Source organism: Littorina saxatilis, linkage group LG5 (genome assembly GCF_037325665.1).
Source record: "Littorina saxatilis isolate snail1 linkage group LG5, US_GU_Lsax_2.0, whole genome shotgun sequence".
NCBI classification, from domain to species: domain Eukaryota; kingdom Metazoa; phylum Mollusca; class Gastropoda; order Littorinimorpha; family Littorinidae; genus Littorina; species Littorina saxatilis.
Window position 1 is genome coordinate 48918977 of NC_090249.1, and position 21694 is coordinate 48940670.

Here is a 21694-nt window from a genome sequence, read left to right on the forward strand (position 1 = left end):
ACCTGACAATGAAGTACACAGAGACAAGAAGAACCTGTCTTGGTTCCAAAGACCTTTACAAGTGACGTCATTTTCAGGAGCAAATGACCACTTCAGGAGCAAATGACCACATTGACTAAAATAAGACTTGATTCCCTTGCCGGTTTTAAGACATCCGTTTCCCTAGCTGATCAGCGACTGACGACAAAGGACAACATAACTCAAGTGTTATGTGTTTACTGTCCGGAGAAAAATTAGAACATTTCCCGTTCATTTCTTTAATCATAAACTACATTTTTGAAGATCAATTTTGTCTGTCTGAAAAAAACCTTGATGCCAGTCGAACAGTTTGGTTGGCAAGCACGCAGAAAGTCTTGTTAAAAGAGTTGGACGCGATGATGTAGATTGCATCCTCTCTCTGTCTCCCTCCTTCACACGCACACATACACACACACTCGCACACAGCAACACACACACACACCTAGGCATGCATGCTTGCATACACACACAACCATGCAAACACACACACATATATACACACATACCCAGGCGTGCACGCTTGCACACACAGACACAAACACACAACACACCCACACAGAGACAAAACCCACCAGAGTAGTTAGTGTGTCGCTTGAGGTCCCCGATGTCGATGGGGACGGAGGCCCCCGAGATGAGAACCTGCAGCTCCTGACTGCTGAACATCTGCAGCCAGTCCAGCTTGATCACGTCCGCCATGCCTTCACGGAAACTGGCGCAGTGCTGGCGGATCTGAACCACAACAAGAAGAGCAAACGCTCGATCGAGTCACTTTCGCAGTTCTGAATATTATATGAGGCATCAGATGGACAGGAAGAAATTGCTATTCACAACACAATGAGTCACGTTCACATAAAATTTGAGCCCGGTCACTTTTATAGTTTCCGAGAAAAGCCCAACGTTAAGTTGTGTGTTGCCGAACAGAAAAGGCTAGTTATCTCCCTTGTTTTTCTGATAACGTTCGTAAAAGGCTACAGATGTAAATACTTTGATGTAAAGAATAATCCTACAAAGTTTCAATCACATCCGATGAACTTTGTCAAAGATATAAAATGTCTAATTTTTCCTTTGACGCTGACCTGTGACCTTGAAAAAGGTCAAAGGTCAACGAAACCATCGTTAAAGTGTAGAGGTCATTGGAGGTCACGACTAAACAAAATATGAGCCGGATCGCTTTGATAGTTTCCGAGAAAAGTCCAACGTTAAGGTGGTGTCTACGGACGGCCGGCCAGACGGCCGGCCGGACGGCCGGCCGGCCGGACAGACTAACACTGACCGATTACATAGAGTCACTTTTTCTCAAGTGACTCAAAAACAAGAAAGGTCAAATTATTTGGATAACGATCAGGATAAGATTTCTTATAGTCATGGAAATTCGGCCTGCTATCTCACTTGAGAAAGCGAGCTGCCATACAATATTTTAATTATGAAATAGTGCTTATATTCGCTCCTGGTATGGATAGAAAAAAAAAAGAATGTGAAATCATGCACTGTCAATCGTACTTCAGAGAATATTTTTCAGGGAGAATGATTTACTTAGTCTAAAGCTCAAAAACATCAAAATGGCCAACAATCGAGTTACGCCACCATTCCACAATGACATCAGAATCCTATTCTATTTCAAGAGAAAAAGACACGCTGGTTACCTGTTTGTTGAGGAAGTAGTCAGCCACCAAGTGCACATACTCAATGCGGTTGTCTCTTGTGACGGCGATATGGCGGCCACCTGGCTTCAGCTCTTCTGTCTGTGCAAGCAAACAACAGAGATATGAGTGGGACAAAAAAAGGCAAACTCGGGATCTGAAAGCAGAAGTGATTGTGGATAAATAAACTGGCATTTCTTTCCCTCGGTACATGCTTTATAGCAGCAACCTTTGGTCATTAAGGACAAAAACTGTCCCAGCAGGCAATGCGCACAGCACTCGCCCTCGGAAACGCTTCGTCTCATCTCACTACTCTAAATGAGTGTATTGCTTGATAATTACTTCACCCAATTTCCTGTTACTTCTTACATTTGGTTACTTCACAGTCCTGTTACTTCTTTCAGTCATTTTACTTCTTAAGACTGGGGCGGGGATGTAGCTCAGTCGGTAGCGCGCTGGATTTGTATCCAGTTGGCCGCTGTCAGCGTGAGTTCGTCCCCACGTTCGGCGAGAGATTTATTTCTCAGAGTCAACTTTGTGTGCAGACTCTCCTCGGTGTCCGAACACCCCCATGTGTACACGCAAGCACAAGACCAAGTGCGCACAAAAAAGATCCTGTAATCCATGTCAGAGTTCGATGGGTTATAGAAACACGAAAATACCCAGCATGCTTCCTCCGAAAGCGGCGTATGGCTGCCTAAATGGCGGGGTAAAAACGGTCATACACGTAAAAGCCGTGGGAGTTTCAGCCCATGAACGAACAAACAAACAAACTTCTTAAGACTGCCCTAAATTGAGCCCAAAGTTGTGTTAGCGACGACTTTACAAAGTGTTTTTACCAAAATTTCAGTGCCAAAGTTTGGTGCAGCGAGCTTCCTATTATAGACTTTTCCAAGTTGACTCCGCCAAATTAATATCAGGCTTTACAAAGCTGGCTGCAGGAAGCACTGGCACTGAATTTTCGACAAAAAAAGACTTTGCGAAATCAACTTTGAGTTCAATCAAGGACCGCCTTTACAAATGCATCATTTACTGCATACTCATTCAGTGAAACGTGACACCAGTCAACCCAAGGAGAAAGCAAAGCTGACCTTAGTTTCGCCAAAGTCGTCAATGACCATGGTGAAGTCCAGGCCCAGGTCAGAGAAGTCGCCATCATAGCTCTTCAGTGACAGCAAGTTCCTGCACAACAACAACAGGCACATAACATATTTTTCATTTCATTTTCATTACTTCATTGTCCCATATCGCTGGGAAATTTGGGTCGCTTCCTCAGAGTGGGGAACTTCTGTATTGAATAAACTCTGAAATAGCCGGAGTCCAGGGGCCACCAAGGCCCTGGTGGGGTGCAGGGGCAACGCCCCGCTGGGGGGTCCAGGGTGGCGTTAAGCCCCCCCTCCTTGCCGAAATGGATTTTGGACCTTTCTTGAGGGTATCAGGAGCCCTCTCCTGGCAGGAAATTTCATTATTTCTGGACAGTGTACCTTAGCACATTGATCAGGACTTGTTTATTAAGTCTATATAAAGTGATCTTTTTATCGAGGGTGAAACAAAATTTTGTATATGATTTGTATCCTCAGTGGGGGGGATCTGAAGACCAAAAGATGCAGAGGCAAAGATTGAGAATTATACATCAAGACTCACTTGGGGTCCATGGACTGCAGATAGTGGATTTCCAGGTAGGGTGCTGACAGGAAAGGGTACATTTAGGAGATCGATGGCACTATGTGTGTTAGGGATATGTAGAGGCAAAAAGAGACAGACATTGACAGTACACAGTGTTGGCTCACTTGTACATGACGGGGTCCATGGACTGCAGGTGGTGGATGTCCAGGTTGGCCGTGTGCATGGACAGGATCTTGGCCAGGTAGAAACTGGCAAAGGGCAGCTCCACCATCATGTTCTCGTACAGTGCCTGCAACACACACCTCACAGTCAGACAAAAATACACAACAGGTGTTGGCCAGGTAAAAACTGGCAAAGGGCAGCTCCACCATCAACACACCTCAAGGCTACATGCAAGGAAGGTACAGAGAAATAAGGCTCTCCCCCTATCATAATCATCTCCATATCTCACAACTCTGCCCAAATCTATGGCCCAAGATGACCGACCTGATTTGGTACAGTGATTTGCATTTCCTCAATTTCCAAACGCAACTGCAGTAGACAAAGGCTGGTCTCTCACAAGAACAACCGACCAATTCTTTGAACATGTACACTCTTCAAAAAAAGTTATGGATCGGTTGAAAAAACGGATCTAATTATAAAAAATTGCCAAAACATTAAGCATCGACATAATAATTAAAAGATTAATGTGTTTGAATTAACAAATGAACAATGAGTCTTGACCTAGAATTTTGTTTGGCAGGCAGAGTTATTTCCCTTTGTGGGACTTCTCAAAAGCTTCTGCATTTTGGAAGAAAAAGGGTGTTTTTTATAGCCCCATGAAATTTGCGAAACGCATGCCAGGGCAAAAAGTTGTGATGCACGTGCTACAACAGGGTCCTGGCTATGAACATCGCTCACCAGCTTGTGTTTAAAGGTTGACACGCTGACACAATTATGCACAGTAGCAACATGCCCCCACGAAGAAAACTGAGCGATTTGGATAGAGGAAGGGCAATAGGATGGCTACAAGACGGTGTTGCTGCAAGTGGCCCAGAGGCTTGCAGTGGCTCCCCCTGTCATCATTAGACTAAAACAGAGATTCCACGCAACTGGAAGAGTGCAGGAGCGACAACATTCTGGTCGGCCCAGAGTCACCACACAAAGAGAGGATTGCTTCATTCAGAGGCAGGCCATGAAACAAAGAATGGCTACGGCAAACAACATTAGGCAACGAAAACAAGCTACCACCAACACTGTTGTTAGTGGTCAGACGATCCGAAACAGCTTACACAACTTTGGCTTGAGTGCAAGGCGTCCAGTCCGAGGAACAATCCTGACTGCTAATCACCGAGCAGCTCGCCGAGCCTGCTGCACTCAACATGTGAGGTGGCAACGTCAGCAGTGGGCTCAGGTGTTGTTTACAGATGAGTCCCGCTTTTGCTTGGAACCTGCTGATGGTCGTATCCGAGTGTGGAGGCGTCGAGGAGAGCGCTTCGCAGAAGGCGCTGTTCTGGAACGACAGCGTTTTGGTGGAGGCTCTGTGATGGGCAGCACACGTCCAAGGACACCTCTGTACCATGGAGTGGGCAACTTGACCGGAGTCCGCTACCAGAATGAGATCCTGCAACCCCTGGTCGTTCCAGCTCTCCAAGCGATCGGCCCTCGTGCGATTCTTCAGGATGACAACGCACCTCCCCATCGCTCTGCAGCTGTAAACACTTTCATCCAGCAGGCCAGGGTCAATAGGATGCTGTGGCCAGCCAACAGCCCGGACCTGAACCCCATAGAGCACATGTGGGACGAGCTTTGTCGTCGAGTACAGCAACATCACCCTCCTCCTGCCAATCTGGGTCAACTGCTGCAATGGCTCCAGCAGGAGTGGAATGGAGTTCTCAGAGCATTCATATGCAACCTGATCCACTCCATGCGCCAACGATGTGTTGAATGCCTGGCACACAACGGAGGGCACACACGTTATTGACACTGATTCACATTGTTGTGAATTCCATTTTCGAGGGTTGTCACGTTTGACACTCTAACTAAATTGTCGCTGCCGCATTCAATCTTTGCTTTGTTTGTCATTACTTCTTGGTTGTTCAATTATATAATTTTCTAAAAATGAAAGAATTCGGTCTTGTCTGTTTTGTTTTGCTTGTAAAAAAGTGATCCTTAACTTTTTTTGAAGAGTGTATCAGGCTCAGACTTGAAAAGCACAGAGCAAATCAGGGCAGTGAACAGCCTGGTACTAAAAGGAAGCTAACACAGTGGTAGCCTCTTGACTGTGCTCCTTTTTCCTAACCACACTTACTTGCAATGAAATATTTGGATGGAGGCTTCCAGTTCGATCACATTGCATACAGAAATTTTCCTGATTTGCTTTTCCACCATTTCAACAATTCTGAAATCATTGCATTGCATTTTACAGTATCCTAATAGACCCTATTGGTATTCCAATCTCTTGCAAATTTCAAAGCACAGCAAAGCAAGTTGGTCGGCTTACTCACGAGATCTGCGAAGGCCAAAGATCGTGCTTCTCGCGACCTTCAAAGCATAACAAAGAGCATTTCTGGCGGATATCTCTCAAGCGCTGGGCAGATGCCGAAAAGGTCTATTCAGTTATGTGAGATTAGGAAGCGTTTCCTTTCTCCTATTACACTGCTATTTACCGAACCCAAACTAAAGTCCCTGTCAACAACTGTAAGGCTTCTTTTTAAGCCTACTGTCTATATGATACTTACCGAGACAGTACTATTCTTGCACATTATCTATTATAGGCCGAAAAAATTGGACAAAACGCTGAGTGGGTACAATTATCTCCCATAACCATGCGCCACCGTGGATCCCAAGCACTGTCCGAGTGCTTCCCCCTTACAGGATGTAGGTGGCGCGTCCTCTTTCTTTATGAGCTGCAGACCCTCAAAAAGCCCATAACATATCAAGAGGGGAGGCGGGAGGGAAACTCTAATAGTACTGTCTCGGTAAGTATCATATAGACAGTAGGCTTAAAAAGAAGCCTTACAGTCAATATAACACTTACCTCGACAGTACTATTCTTGCACAGAATACCAGAGTGGTGTGAGGGTGATATGTAGAGTATTAAACTCCTTAATCAAAATCACTTAAATCCAAGGATTAAGATACCCAGGCAATTTTCGAACAGTACTACCGTAAAAGAAAATATACCCAAGAAACATACCTTAGACTGACGTGACCATGCTAGCAACCACTGCTGTGTGGTGAACTCAATGTCAAAGTCCAGGCCACTCAAAGCTTGACTACCACTGAGTCTACGGCAAGTGGCTAAAGCGATGAGGAACAATTAGTCTTAAAAATCAGCAACTTGATACTGATGCCTGCCAGGGGTTCAAACTCATTGCTACGCAGGAGTTTGAGGACCAGAAAGACATCCCCCTTGGGAAATGAAACCCGAGGTTTAGACACCGCTGCATTGCTAATACCCGAAAGGACATTAGCGATGAGGGAGGACCTGATCAAGTGTTCAGTTCTGCGACCAGTAGCGGCCGCAATCGTGGAAGCGATGGCAGATCTGTATCCAAGAAGAGTCTTAGAAGAAAGACTCTTCTTTTGATACACTTCCACCAGGAAGTTGGCCAAGTCCTGTGTTGAGGGATAAAGCGGCTTTATCCCCTTGGACAAGGCGAAGGTGGCCCAAGCTCTCCAGCGTAAGTCGTAGAGCTGATTAGTTGATCGCCTCTTAGCGTTCAAGGAAAACTCTACTGAACTCTTGTGCAATCCTAGTGCAAGCAGTTTGGAGCGCACAAGAGCCATGCGGTCAAGCACAGACTCTCTGGACGTGGATGAGGGAGGCATGATCGAGGCTGGAGCAGACCTCCCCCGTCCAGATCCAGAGGTAGAGGGTCTACGTGGGTGAGACCGCGAAGATCTGGAAACCACGGAGCTGTTGGCCAGTAAGGCGCGACCAAAATCAGTCTTGGTCGTTCCTGCAGATATTTTGCCAGCACCCTCGGAATCAGAGATGTCGGGGGATAGGCGTAAGCATCGAGGAGCCTCCACAAGAGAGTGAATGCGTCCAAGTGGAACGCATTCATGTCTCGAAAGGGGCTGACGTACCTGGGAAGCCGAGCGCTGAATCGAGTTACGAACAGATCGATCAGAGGACGGTCCCACCTTGCCCACAGACGCTGTAGAACGTTGTGAGCGATGGTCCATTCTGTGGAGAGAACCTGATCGCCCCGACTGAGAATGTCGGCCAGGGCGTTCAGTTTCCCCGGAACGAACTGGACTGACATCCGGACCTGATTGGTCTGGCACCAGAGCAGAATCTCCTCCGCCAACAGGGAGAGGGACCGAGAATTGGTGCCCCCCTGGTGGCGAAGGTAAGCTAAGCATGTGGTGTTGTTGTCCCCGTTGAAAATCAGAGGGGCCAAGGACAGGCCGAATGGGAGGGCCCGAAACTCGAACACCGTGCCCTCCCAAACGAACCGGAGCAGATGTCGGTACCCCGGGGCCACCAGGATGTGGAAGTAAGCATCCTGGAGGTCCCAGACATGGCCCAATCGTTTGGCCGGATGGCCAACCGGACCGACGAAGGGGTTTCCATCTTGAACTTGCACCTGTGAAGGTACAAGTTCAAGGTGGAGAGGTCCAACACCGGCCTGAACCGGCCGTCCTTTTTGGGGACGGTGAACAGGCGGGAGCAGAACCCCAGAGAAGGCTGAGAAAGGGGGTAGACCGCCTTCTTCTCGACCAACGAGTTCACCTCGTCCTGAAGAGCCTGCCATCTGGCAGGCTCTCGAGGAGGGGGGAACGTCCAAGGTAGAGCGGACAATGGAGGTTGTGACGACAGCGGTAGAGAAAACCCCGACCACACCACCCTCAAGAAAAACTGGTTGGAGACCAGTCTGCCCCACATGCCGCGGGCCCGAAAAAAAGGGAACCGCCGGACGAAAGAGGGGCAACTTGAGGGGGCGTCAACGTAGGGCCGGGACTCACTGAAAATTCTGCTGGCGGGCAGGCGCAGGCTTGCGACCACCCCCCCTGGTGGTGCTGCTTCCCCTTACCTGTCTGAGCACCCTTCGTCTTGCTTGGGAACGCAACAGGCGCCTAAGAGGAGGAAGAAGGAGGCAGTGAAACTGGCTTCTTCTTCTTCTTCTGAGGCTGGGAGCTGGAGGTGACTGTAGCACTTCTCTTACTCCCCGCCGCCGTCGCCGAAGCAGCGAGGCCAACCATCAGAGAATCAGTGTTCCTCTGGCGTGTGGACTCCACCACAGAACGAACAGTGTCCGGATGAAAGAGGGAAGAAGGCTGAGGAAACGTGTTCCTCAGACTCTTCCTCATATCCGGAGGCACTATAGAAGTAGGCAGAAAATGATCACGGAACAGGGCCAATAAAGTGGACCAGTGTTCCAATGGCCAATTCTGCCGCAGACGTCACGCACGATCGCACGGCATGCAAAGCCCGATCCACTCGAACCGTGTCAAGGACCCGAGTGGAATCGGACTCTGCCCGATTGGGAGGGTCCAACAGTGTGGACAGCGTGCTCATCCATGTCAAGGCCTGTGATTGGGCCTCGACTGTGGAAGAAACGGTGGCCTCAAGATTGTGGAACGAAGCAGAGCTCAGTTCCACCTTCTTGACCGAAGGCACCTCCCCAACGAACACATCACCGTCAGCCCCACCCTAAACACTCGAAGTCTGGAAAGGGAGAGTTCGAGAGTCAAAGGGAAAAGGGAGGGACGAAACAGATTGGACACGAGGAAACAGTGGAGGTGCGCCTCCCGAAGGAAAGCATGGCACTGAACCCGCGTCCTCCCGAGGAACATAGGTCGCGTTTGCACGTGAATCTGTACTCCTCAGGCGATGTGCTGCCGCTTCCACCGTGGCACTTAGACTAGGGTGGAACGCGAATTGCCGGCGGCCGGATCGTTCATAAAACGAGCCGCCGGCAGACGCGGCGTGAGCCTCCCGCGCCCGGGCCGAAGCGGACTCAAAGGACGAGAGGGCGTCTCAGGGAAGGACGTCCTGAAACTGTTCAAACGTCCTTCTAGCTGTGCGAGGACGAGCCTCCTGCCTCTCGTCCTCAGACCCCGGGTCCACGTCCTGTGTGTCAACACTAGACGACAGACGCTTAAGAGAGGCATCCGTGACGTCAAGACGCCGCGTGATGTCTGTCATGTACTGTTGGAAAGTACGAAGCATAGCTTCGGAAGTTCCATCAGAAACCGGCAAGGGTAGAGTTTCAGTGTTAACCTCAGGGCGACCCTGATCCTCCTCCCTATCGTCCTCCGACTCACTCTCCTCTTCACTTCCCGACAACTCCTCAAAAGCAGGAGTGTAGGGAGCTTGAGGGGGAAGAGCCGAAAGCGATGAAGCAGGCTGTGAAGAAACGCCCACAGAAGCAAGAGGCCGCGAAGACCCCTGCCCCAAAGACGAAACGTCTCCAGCAGCCGAAGGGGGAGAAAAACAACAACCCTGCGACTGTTGGGTCAGCCCAGCCAACGAACCCCCCGCCATTTATAGACTGAACAGGAACCCATCGGGTCTGATCAGAAAAGAAATGGTCCGGTCCGGTCGGGGGTGCCGATCCGGTCCGGTAGGGTGGTCCGGTCCGGTGCCGTACCATCCGGAGGTCCCGTTCAGCACCGAACCATCGTACCCACAGAAGTGTTCGGGTGGTTAGGTCCGGACGTGGACATACCGTACCATCCGGACCCGTAGGTCCGGTGGTCCGGTATGGTCCGGTTCGGTGCCAGACCATCCAGACCAACAGAGGTGGTCGGGTGGTCCCGCACCGGACCATCCGGACCCGTAGGTCCGGACCCGTAGGTCCGGTACCATCCGGAGGTCCTGTTCGGCACCGAACCATCCGTACGCACAGAAGTGTTCGGGTGGTTCGGTCCGGGCGTGGACGTACCGTACCATCCGGACCCGTAGGTCCGGTTCGGTGCCAGACCATCCGGACCAACAGAGGTGGTCGGGTGGTCCGGACCGGTCCGGTAGGGTGGTCCGGTGTTCCGGTCCGGTGTTCCGGTCCGGTCCCGTACCATCCGGAGGTCCCGTTCGGTACCGAACCATCCGTACCCACAGAAGTGTTCGGGTGGCTCGGTCCGGACGTGGACACACCGTACCATCCGGACCCGTAAGTCCGGTATGGTCCGGTTCGGTGCCAGACCATCCGGACCAACAGAGGTGGTCGGGTGGTCCGGTCCGGACCGGACCACCGGTCCAGCACCGGACCATCCGGACCCGTAGGTCCGGTCCGGTCCCGCACCATCCGGAGGTCCCGTTCGGCACCGAACCACCCGTACCCACAGAAGTGTTCGGGTGGCTCGGTCCGGACGTGGACATACCGTACCATCCGGACCCGTAGGTCCGGTTCGGTGCCAGACCATCCGGACCAACAGAGGTGGTCGGGTGGTCCGGACCGATCCGGTAGGGTGGTCCGGTGTTCCGGTCCTGTGGTCCGGTCCCATACCATCCGGAGGTCCCGTACGGCACCGAACCATCCGTACCCACTGAAGTGTTCGGTCCGGACGTGGACCTACCGTACCATCCGGACCCGTAGGTCCGGTGGTCCGGTATGGTCCGGTTCGGTGACAGACCATCCGGACCAACAGAGGTGGTCGGGTGGTCCGGTACCGGACCATCCGAACCCGTAGATTCGGTCCGGTCCCGTACCATCCGGAGGTCCCGTTCGGTACCGAACCATCCGTACCCACAGAAGTGTTCGGGTGGCTCGGTCCGGACGTGGACATACCGTACCATCCGGACCCGTAGGTCCGGCATGGTCCGGTTCGGTGCCAGACCACCCGGACCAACAGAGGTGGTCGAGTGGTCCGGTCCCGACCGGACCACTGGTCCGGTACCGTACCCTCCGGACCCGTAGGTCCGGTGTGTTCCGGTTCGGTGCCAGACCACCCAGACCAACCGAGGTGGTCGGGTGGTCCGGTCCCGACCGAAACACTGGTCCCGTACCGTACCATCCGGACCCGTAGGTCCGGGGGGTCCGGCAAGGGCCAGAGGTACTGTCCCGCACCGGACCCTAAGGTCCGGTACGGTCCCGTACCATGGGTCCCGTCCGGACCAAACCCGGAGGTCAAGTCCAGTCGGGACCCGTGGGTCCGGTTCGATCCCGACCCGTAAGCCTGGAACGTTCCGGACCCTTGGTCCGGACCATCCGTCACCCGAACACCAGACGCTAAGGAATGGCGTGGGGTCAAGACGGTCCGGTCGGAGGTGTCGGTCTGAGCAACAGAAACAATGTTCCCGTCGCCCTGACCATTCGACAGAAGTACCACGTTCTGTCGAACACCTCCACGTCCAGTAACTAGTCGGCCGGAGCGTTTCAAGAGGGACAGCCACCAGTCACACGGACGTCAGAGGGAACCGTAGTAGCAGTGGTCGTAGGCACGAAGCCTGAAACCCCTGCCCCCACAGGACCGCCCTGAACGGGGTCAATTCGCATCCCAACCCCAGCGGGGAGGGAATTCAGAGACCCCGTCATCTCCTCCGATCTCCCCCCCCAGGAGGCCGAAACTACTGTCAAAACAGCAGCAGACGACCCAGCGAGGGAGTTCAGAGGAGGACCCGTGTCCCTCCTGGCTTCCACAGCGGTGGAAACCGAGGAGGGCACAGGAGAGGCACCGGAAAAAGAAAGATTTTAATGCCAACTGCACCCGGTGTTCCCAGGCGGTCACCCATCCAAGTACTAACCGGGCCCGACGTTGCTTAACTTCGGTGGTCGGACGAGAACCGGTGTTTTCAACGTGGTATGGCCGTTGGCTGTCAAAACCTGAGTCTCTCCAGTAGCCCCTAGATCGGATTCACCAACCCCCAAAGAGGGTTGGGAATCGACCTGCCCCCGGATTCGAGCCAGGGGGGAGAAGGAAACCTTCCCCCCAGGCTTGAAACCGGGAGGAGCTGAAGCCTGAGACTGAGGGCCGGACAACGGCGTCGAAGGGGGGGAAGCCTGTTCCACTGAAGGAGAAGGAGAAAGAAGCTTTTTCTTTCCCCTCGACCTTCCCCGAACCTTCGACGGCGCAGCCCCGCCCGAAGTCCCAGGCTCAAGCCCAGCCTGTTTGAGCAAGCTCGCATTGAGCTTGCTCAAACAGGCTTTCTCCGCCCTCCCTCGCCGCAAACGCAAAGCGTTTGGGGAGGGAGAGTCGGAGCGCCGAAAGATCCCCTTCTCCGTGCGTAAAACATGACGCTGGGCGCCCGGAGAAGGGTTGCCCCCGGCAGACTCTGGTTCCGTAGAACCAGAGCCCAAAACAGGACGAGACATCCTACCTCGCCCTGTACGTACCCTTAAAGACCGAGAATTAACAAAATTCAAAGAAAATTTAGGTCAATACTCAAGTGAATGCGGCGAAACGAGAAGCAGACGACCGGTCACCACGAAGTAGGACGGGAGGCACGCCGAGTCCGCCACACAAAAACGGAGGCACAAGTTGAAGGAAACACAACGTAGCCTCAAGCCAGAAGTGGAATAACACACAATAATCCAACAGGTGATAGTCCACACAGAAAAGGAGCCTCTTAGTCCAAAATAATCCGGGAGCGTAGCAGAAACACAGCCGGTCTGACACGCGCGAAAAAAGAAAGAGGACGCGCCACCTACATCCTGTAAGGGGGAAGCACTCGGACAGTGCTTGGGATCCACGGTGGCGCATGGTTATGGGAGATAATTGTACCCACTCAGCGTTTTGTCCAATTTTTTCGGCCTATAATAGATAATGTGCAAGAATAGTACTGTCGAGGTAAGTGTTATATTGACGTACCTTTCCCAACATACGCCCAAGGAAGAAGAAGTGCTTTTTGTAGTCCGGGGCCACTGTGCCGGCCTGGGGGTTGGGGTAGAGCTGTCGGTCGGCCGTGTACTTGAAGAAACCTCTGTTGGGGTCAAAGCCAGCCTTCAACAGCTCCGATAGAAATTCTCTGAAGATTCCACCTCCGTCAATCCCCGCTTCGTCCAGACCCGCAGCGTTCACCAGCTGTACTCGCATCTTCACCTTCAGGTTGGGTTCTGAAACAGGAGACAAGTTCAGTTTTTGTATCCATTTTTTTCTTCTAATTTTGGTATTTGGCATTTCTAATTGTCCTTCGCAAATTTCTACCTTTTGACAGAATTGCGCTACACATTTTTCGTATCAGGTCAAAACAATGGGTTTATGTTACAAAGTGAGAGGATTTCATGGTAGGTTTCCATTTTGTCTTTTCAATAATGCCTGTTTTTAAAACTTCAAGCTCAATCATGAATTCAGCCTATGTTTACCGTTTTCCGGGGAGAGCTTGTCAAAGGCGTCCTCGTAGATGTAGGGTCGCCGTATCATGACGCTGATGTTGGGCCCCATTTGGAAGTTGTGCAGGTCCCCCTGGTGCTCCTCCTTCTCCCCCTGGATCATGCGCTGCAGGATCTAAACACAACGTACAAGCCATATGAAATAAATAGGCGTGACAGGCCTCTGTGGTGCATTGGTTAGCACATTAGAGTATGTGTGTGTGTGCGTGTGTGTGTGTGTGTGTGTGTGTGTGTGTGTGTGTGTGTGTGTGTGTGTGTGTGTGTGTGTGTGTGTGTGCATTTGTGTGTGTGTATGCATGCGTGCGTGCGTGCGTGCGTGTGTATGTGTGTGTGTGTGCGAAGTATAGACATTTCTGCTAGCAAAGAACCCGACAGCTCGTAAGGACCCTTACCTTGACCCTCTCCTCGAAAGACACGACGAAGGGGAGCTCTGTCAGGATGATGAGGTTGCGAACTTCCCTGTTGCCAAGAGGTGGCCGCTCATCGTCTAGTTGAAAAAACAAACAAATCAGAATAAACACCAGAAGTCAGCGCTGAATTCAAACAGTTTGGCAGAGAATAATGAGAGGAACATTGAGGTTGTGACTGAAACGAATCACAACACAGGCACAGTGGTCGGCCTACCTTGGCTGAACTGCTTGATAAACACATGTTGGATACAGCAGCTTCTTCTTCGTTCATGGGATGGAACTCCTAGTGTATGACCATTTTTACCCCGCCATTTAGGCAGCCATATGTGGATTTCTGGGGATGCATGCTTGGTATTTTTGTGTTTCTACAACCCACCACACTCTGACATGGATTAGAGGATGCATGCTTGGTATTTTTGTGTTTCTACAACCCACCACACTCTGACATGGATTAGAGGATGCATGCTTGGTATTTTTGTGTTTCTACAACCCACCACACTCTGACATGGATTAGAGGATGCATGCTTGGTATTTTTGTGTTTCTACAACCCACCACACTCTGACATGGATTAGAGGATGCATGCTTGGTATTTTTGTGTTTCTACAACCCACCACACTCTGACATGGATTAGAGTATCATTTATGTACACACGTGGTCTTGTGATTGCATGTATACATGAAGGGGTATACAGGTCTGCACATAAGTTGACTTGGGCCATCAGAAAAATCTCCACCCTTAACCCACTAGGCGCAACTGGGATTTGAACCCACGACCTTAGGCTTGGGAGGCCAGCGTCTTATCCAAGGCCATTGATCCCGTCGGTTAAAGCAACAAATTGAATCGCAAATTTACACTGTCCTTCGAGGCCTTACTTAAGTGGAGCCCAAAGTTGACTTCACAAAGACTTCATGAAGTGTTTATACAGAAAATGTGGTGCCAAAGCTTCGTTCAGCAAGCTTGATTAAGTAGACTTTGCGAAGTCTCCTTACCCAATTAATAATAGGCTTTACAAGCACCTTACAGTATGATCACCATTCTTTTCAAAAGGCCCCACATCTCTTGCTTACTATTTGTTTAACACTTTCTACCCCACCTATGTTGACCAAGTATTTTTTAGCCGAGACCAGCTGTGCTGCAGCAGGTCACTCAGAATTGTAGTAACTGTGTAGGAACTGTGTATCAACACGCTGGAATGCAGGCGTTAGATGGACGTAACAGGAAGCGACTGAAGCTAACAGTCTGAGCGGATATATCCGTACCTGGTCAGATAGAGCCATATGAGTGGATACGGATATATCCGTACCTGGGAGACAATGACTGAATGAGTTAAAAAAAAAAAACCACACTAATGGACGTCAAAAATGTCCTCGTTAGGTTCCACTCTAAATCCAATTGCATTTACTACCCTTAGCTTCAAACATAAAATCAACATACTTTGACAAGGAATCAGCACATATAATACAATACACTGTAATGCGACACAAGACATATTGACAAATTGTGACATTTCTATATATTCCAGAGGAACAAACACTTACCCAAACTCATTTTGGTGAGCGGTCTGTGAGCGGCAAAGGGTCGGCGGATGAACATGTCATGAGGGGCTTTGTAGAGCTGTGAAGGCTGGAATACAAAAAAACACATGAATAAAAAGTCAACTAAAATAGGGTACTCTCTTGGCTGCAAATGACAACAACAAAAAAGTAAAATTACCTGTGTTTTCTAAATTAATAATAGCATCAGCTGCAGGTGCTGCACTTTTGAGAATCTACTGACACAGGACCAACGTCTTCAGCAAAACGCAGGTGTCACAATTAACACTGACATCAAACATCTTTCATACTCAGCTGGTCTATACGTACTTAGGGATGCAGAAGTTAATAGCCTTATGGGAGGGTAACTTTCTAAATTCCACAGCCCACAGAAAGGTATAGTCTTTCCATTAACACATTATTAAGGCTTAACACAAACTGTTAGTCAAAACCGATTGAATAGGTAGGCAAATGAGTAAAGTTATTGGCAACAGATTTATCAATAATATTGAAGCGAAAAACTGTACAGATAAAAACGGAAAAATACTACTTCAGAAGTTCACAAACTTGCCATTGGCCCGACAAGCAAGGGATTTGTAATTTTTAATCGCCCAGCAAAATGTCTATTCACCTTGGGCAAGTGTGTTTTCACACTCCTGATACAGTAGAACCCCCTTTTAAGACCCCCGATTTAAGACTTCCCCCATTTTCAGACCTTACTTTTTAAGATTTTCTGTTCACAACATTTGTTAATGTACCCCCATTGTAAGACTCCCTCTGAGTTTTGAGGTCTTAAAAGGGGGGTTTCCACTGCACTCGAGTGTAGATAAAAAACAAATAAAAGCTCTCACCTTGTCGGCCTGTACGGAGACGTTGGGAGCCAGCCAATGGCCATCCACACAGAACGGTCGGCGACTGTCACGACTGTAGATCTGTCTCACCAATGTGGAGATCACCTGTTGGGAAGACAAGGCAAGAAAAAGTGAGTATCATTTTTGTTGTTGAAGTAGTTAAGTGTTGTTTTTAATTTTTGCTACAATGACTTGCCGTTGATCAGCTGGGGAACCCGAAACTCTGATTTTTGTGTGTTATGCCTAGTGGAAGAATCGGGACAAAGTTGAATGCCTTTCACCCTTACCCTTCTTCATTTTCTTTCCTCTCTCTTCTATCTTCACTCAAATGGCGTTTTCTTCTTTCTCCCTCCCCCCCCCCCCTTTTTTTCCCCCACATCAAGATATCCTTCCATGTCTAACAAAACCAGCTCTCCTCAGTCAAATAAAAGTTAGTTTAGGTTCTCTCTACCAATCTCTTCCTGGCCCAAGATGCCTTCATGCTTACCTGAATGGCCATTTTCCTATGAGCAGGTAAACTTGCAATGTATGTGTCTCAAAATGATCACAAGCAGGTGTATATTTTATTTGTTTACCATCATGAACCCAACTATTAATAAAATCTGAAAGACTCTACCACAATCATTAAATTTCTAATCTCATATTAAACATACTAGACTTAAATACTCGACTGATTTCAGACATAATTAATGCAAATTGTATCTATCATGTTGCTGTTTTTTTAAATTTGAACTGTAAAGTGCTTTGAGTTGAAGGGAAGCGCTATATAAATATTTCATTATTATGATTACCATTATGATCATGATTATTATTAAATATGTCCCATCCATACCTTGAAGAGAAAAGCCCAAAGACGCGTCTCTTTCTCTGTGTCCTGTTCTGTGATCTGTTTCCGCTTGACCCCTGACTTCTGCAGGGCCTGACGGTAATCCTCGTTGATGGTAAATTTGGCGTCCGGGTGAGCCAGCTCGATGATTCCCAGACATGCGTTACGCAGCGCTAGGCTCATGGGAACCATCTCTCGTAACGTGAAGGGCATACTGGACCCCTTTTCTGTGATGGAAGAGGAGACATGATATGATAACGTGAAAACAATGCCCCCACCCCCCTCCTTCACTTTTTTTAGGACCTCCAATTTAAAACCTCCCCCCTTCTGAAGACCCTGTTTTATCAGATTTTTTGTTCATAACTTCTGTAAATTTACCCCTTTTATTTTAGCTTTTTTACCTGCCATGTTTGCAGTATAACACTGACTGCAAGGATATGCACGCCATGTATCTGTGTTTCTAAGTCCCTAGACTTTTGCTGAACATTCGGGACCTTTTAATGTGTGTATCAGTCATTTTTGCATGCACTCTTAACCCACCAACCGCAGCCGTGATTCGAACCTCAAACCTTTCAAATGTAAGGCAGATGTACTAATCACTAGGCTACTGTGCCTAAACCAGCCCTTGCCTATATATCCCCATAGAAGTCAGCATCCTGCAAAGTGAGCAGGGAGTAGGAAAACATGGAGCAGAAAGTGGACAGGTACAGACAGACTCAGCAGAAATTAACCAAGAACAAGGAAAGACGGATGTGGAACTGTCCCACACCCGTATAGTCCCCATAGAAGTCTGCATCGTGTAGAGTGAGCAGAGAGAAGCAAACCATGGAGCAGATAGTGAACAGATACAGAGATACTCAGCAACAAAGCAAGAACAAGAAAAGGTGGATGTGGAACTGTCCCTCACCCGTATAGTCTCCATAGAAGTCAGCATCGTGTAGAGTGAGCAGGGAGTAGGAAAACATGGAGCAGAAAGTGGACAGCAGGGGGACAATTCTCTGGATGTCCTTCTCCGCCATGGGCAGCCCACTGGACAGCATCATCAGTAACGGGGAACTGGACCTGCAGGAATCAACAGACCACCATTTCATTTTCTTTTAAATTTTCATTTCATTTCATTTCTTTCATTTATTATCTCATTGCTGGGAAACTCGGGTCGCTTTCTCCCAGTGGAAAGCTAGCAGCAACAAGAGTCACGCTACTGAGGTGTGGGCGTGTTCAGGTGTAATCAGCCAAATGCACTTATGGCGGAATGACCAAGGTCTTTTACGTGCCACAATGGCAGCAAGGGGATGGGACATGAGTCTGCACATAAAGTTGACCCGTGTCCGTCCCGGCCTAGATTCAAATCCCTTAAACTAGGATCACAAGTCCAGTGCTCTACCAACTGAGCTACTCAGCCCCCACCATCGTTACCTGTATCAATGCAGCCATAAATCAGATGTGACGTCAAACGTTGCGTCGCTTTTGTTCGGATCTAAAAATTCAGAGCTCCCATCATATTTGCGAGGTCAGTCCCTTTTTAGGATGTACCTTTTTGTTAAGTGTTTTAATACTTTTTGATGCGCAACTTGCGATTGCACAGCTTAGTGGCAAATTGACAACGAGTCGTCGCTGTAATTTTCAACATTGATTGGGTCTTTGAGAGTGAATGTTTACAGTCGTTGTTCTTGGAAACATGAATCCAAAGCCGTGATGGTTCCACATATAAAATAAACAGCCTGATTAGCTTTTACTTTGACAATCCACGTTTCACCTGAAGCTCAAACCCATTCATAACCTCGATTTGTCGCATATGAACATTCTTTTATCAGTCTTACCCTGTGACGGTTGTCATGGAAACGGTGGTGCAGACCTGCCACAGATTGCGCACGAACTCTGTGTTGAAGGCAAGGCAGAACAACAGTCTGTGGGCAGAAAAAAAGGTAAACATGAAGTTACAGGCAGTAAAAATGACCTTCCGAATACAAGCAACACAGCACCCTTTTACCAACAAGCTTACAGCACAGATTAGAATGTAAATGGCAGAAAATAAGGAAAAGGGTGAATATGTTTCAAAATTTCAACAACTGTCAAGATGTGCACATGTCGTATGCATTTACAGCGCTTTGTTTCTCAGATCTGAAAATAGCGCTCTGCCTCATTTGATTAAGATTGTCAAGATTTGCTCAAATTTCTCATCTCTGAATGAATGAGAGACAAAGATTCACACACAAGCATCGTGCTGTTTAATGCTTTACAATCATTGAAACTTGTCCAACTGCGCTTGCCTCAGAGTTATTTTCCAACATGGTCTACTGAGCCTACCTCATCTTGCGCACAGATAGCAGGATATGGCAGAGTTATTTTAGAAAATGGTCTACTGACCCTACCTCATCTTGTACACAGATAGCAGGATATGGCAGAGTTATTTTAGAACATGGTCTACTGATCCTACCTCATCTTGTGAACAGAGGTGCTGCTGGGAGAGCAGGATGTGACAGAGTTATTTTAGAACATGGTCTACTGAGCCTACCTCATCTTGTGAACAGAGGTGCTGCTGGGAGAGCAGGATGTGACAGAGTTATTTTCCCAACATGGTCTACTGAGCCTACCTCATCCTGTGCACAGAGAGGTGCTGCTGGGAGAGCAGGATGTGACCGAGTTATTTCTGAACATGGTCTACTGAGCCTACCTCATCCTGTGCACAGAGAGGTGCTGCTGGGAGAGCAGGATGTGACAGATGTGGGCCACTCTCTGGATGGACTCCCCTTCTGACCGCTCCCGCAGACAGGTGAGAACGCACTTGAGGTGACCGGGGGAGTCTAGTAACCTGATACACTCGTCATGAATCTCGGTCAGACTCCTGAAGCTGCTCTCCTGTGGATACAGCAAAGCTTGAAATAAGGTCTGTGCACACAGCGAGCAAACCCTTCAAGTTCAACTAGAAAATGCAGACAGCATAACATTTTTGCATTTGTACACAAAGAATATATCTGACCTGGACATTAAAACCAAAAGATGTACCGTATTAGAAGTTGCTACAAAAAAATACTGCCACAGTGAAACCCCCTTTTAAGACCCCCAAGTTTAAGAACAAGACATCTCCCTTTTGTTAACCTTTAAAACCTTGATTTTTCAGGGTTTTTGTTAACCTCTGCAAATTTACTCCCCGCCCCCCACCCCAATGTCTCACTAAACAGAGAGGTGGACTGTGTGATACTGCCAAGTAAACCGTTGGACAAAATAGAGGTAATCAGATAAAGACACTCTAAAACTGCCCCAAGTAACTAACCTCCCCTGTTATCATCCGTTCATCTTCATCTTCCTCATCATCCAGGTCGGGTTCTTTAGGTGTGGGCAGGTGAGGTAACAACCTTTTTACTAACTCCAGGTAGGCATTGCCGCTCACACCGTCCAGATGACCTGAAAATAAAAGGCAACATTATGCAGACCTGCCAAACCATGTTAAGCCTCAAGTGTAGGAATTTAATTTTTTTTTAATTTTCAGGGTAGCAAATGGTGTTTTGATGTAGCATTGTCTACAATTTATTCGCACATCCACATTTAGGCTATTTTGCACAAGAATATATATATTTGTATGCCCTAAGAGGACACAGACTTACAAAGTCTCTATCTCTTCTGTATTTATTTTATTTCATTGTCCATTCTCACTGCTTGCACAAACTGTTCAGAAATAACCATAAACCCCTTCCAAAACTTTTTGCACAGAAGACTCAGACACTGACCTAATTTCTTCTCCCCTAGCGTCAGAATGGCAAAGAGCAACCAAGGGGAGGTAAGAAGATTGTCCTGACGAGTTCCTGATGGCGAAGACGCCACAGATCTCATCGACGATGAAGAGGGAGATGTTTTGGGCGACGAGCCCCTCCAACCATCCCCCTCGGAAGCTGCATCAGAGGTGTAGGTGATGAGAGCCTGGATAAGCTCGACAAAAGGGAAGGGGTATTTTCCGTAGGCCATGGCTGGCAGTAAAAACTGGGCCACCTGTTCCGTGAAACTGGGGCAGAGTAGTGTGCGACATACTGCTAGTAGCACCTGCCGACTGAACAAACATGGAAACACATATATGATATACAGTTGAACTACCCTTTTAAGACAATAGAACTCCAGAAATTACTCCGTCATGTTTGTATATGTTGTGAAAGAGTGAATACTGTTGCTTCAATTAATCGCTTCCGCACATTCTCCTTGTCCACATGTTTCAGACACACCCCTCGCCAGTCACTGGCCTATACTGTCACATGTTTCAGACACACCCCTCGCCAGTCACTGGCCTATACTGTCACATGTTTCAGACACACCCCTCGCCAGTCACTGGCCTATACTGTCACATGTTTCAGACACACCCCTCGCCAGTCACTGGCCTATACTGTCACATGTTTCAGACACACCCCTCGCCAGTCACTGGCCTATACTGTCACATGTTTCAGACACACCCCTCGCCAGTCACTGGCCTATACTGTCACATGTTTCAGACACACCCCTCGCCAGTCACTGGCCTATACTGTCACATGTTTCAGACACA

The 21694-nt window shown here is 48.7% G+C and overlaps 1 protein-coding gene, 1 long non-coding RNA gene and 1 other non-coding gene across 3 annotated transcripts in view; all 3 read right to left on the minus strand.

The window, feature by feature from the left end:
- The window catches only part of LOC138967354 (uncharacterized), a 221119-nt gene that overhangs the window by 174646 nt on the left and 24779 nt on the right, over positions 1 to 21694 (minus strand). The window lies entirely within an intron of this gene.
- The window catches only part of LOC138967351 (ubiquitin-protein ligase E3C-like), a 38496-nt gene that overhangs the window by 3200 nt on the left and 13602 nt on the right, over positions 1 to 21694 (minus strand). Inside the window, exons 8-22 of the mRNA XM_070339877.1 lie at positions 20895 to 21211; positions 20441 to 20571; positions 19841 to 20025; positions 18987 to 19073; positions 18074 to 18228; positions 17173 to 17393; positions 16341 to 16445; positions 15496 to 15580; positions 13939 to 14033; positions 13520 to 13661; positions 13026 to 13270; positions 3449 to 3573; positions 2750 to 2840; positions 1662 to 1760; positions 591 to 747 (exon numbers count right to left, since the gene is read on the minus strand). Coding sequence (XP_070195978.1) covers positions 591 to 747; positions 1662 to 1760; positions 2750 to 2840; positions 3449 to 3573; positions 13026 to 13270; positions 13520 to 13661; positions 13939 to 14033; positions 15496 to 15580; positions 16341 to 16445; positions 17173 to 17393; positions 18074 to 18228; positions 18987 to 19073; positions 19841 to 20025; positions 20441 to 20571; positions 20895 to 21211 — 2240 coding nt within the window. The remainder of the gene's footprint in view (positions 1 to 590; positions 748 to 1661; positions 1761 to 2749; positions 2841 to 3448; positions 3574 to 13025; positions 13271 to 13519; positions 13662 to 13938; positions 14034 to 15495; positions 15581 to 16340; positions 16446 to 17172; positions 17394 to 18073; positions 18229 to 18986; positions 19074 to 19840; positions 20026 to 20440; positions 20572 to 20894; positions 21212 to 21694) is intronic.
- On the minus strand, positions 11913 to 12031 carry LOC138967882 (5S ribosomal RNA). The gene has a single exon (XR_011456059.1). It is a non-coding gene; the product is annotated as a 5S ribosomal RNA (ribosomal RNA).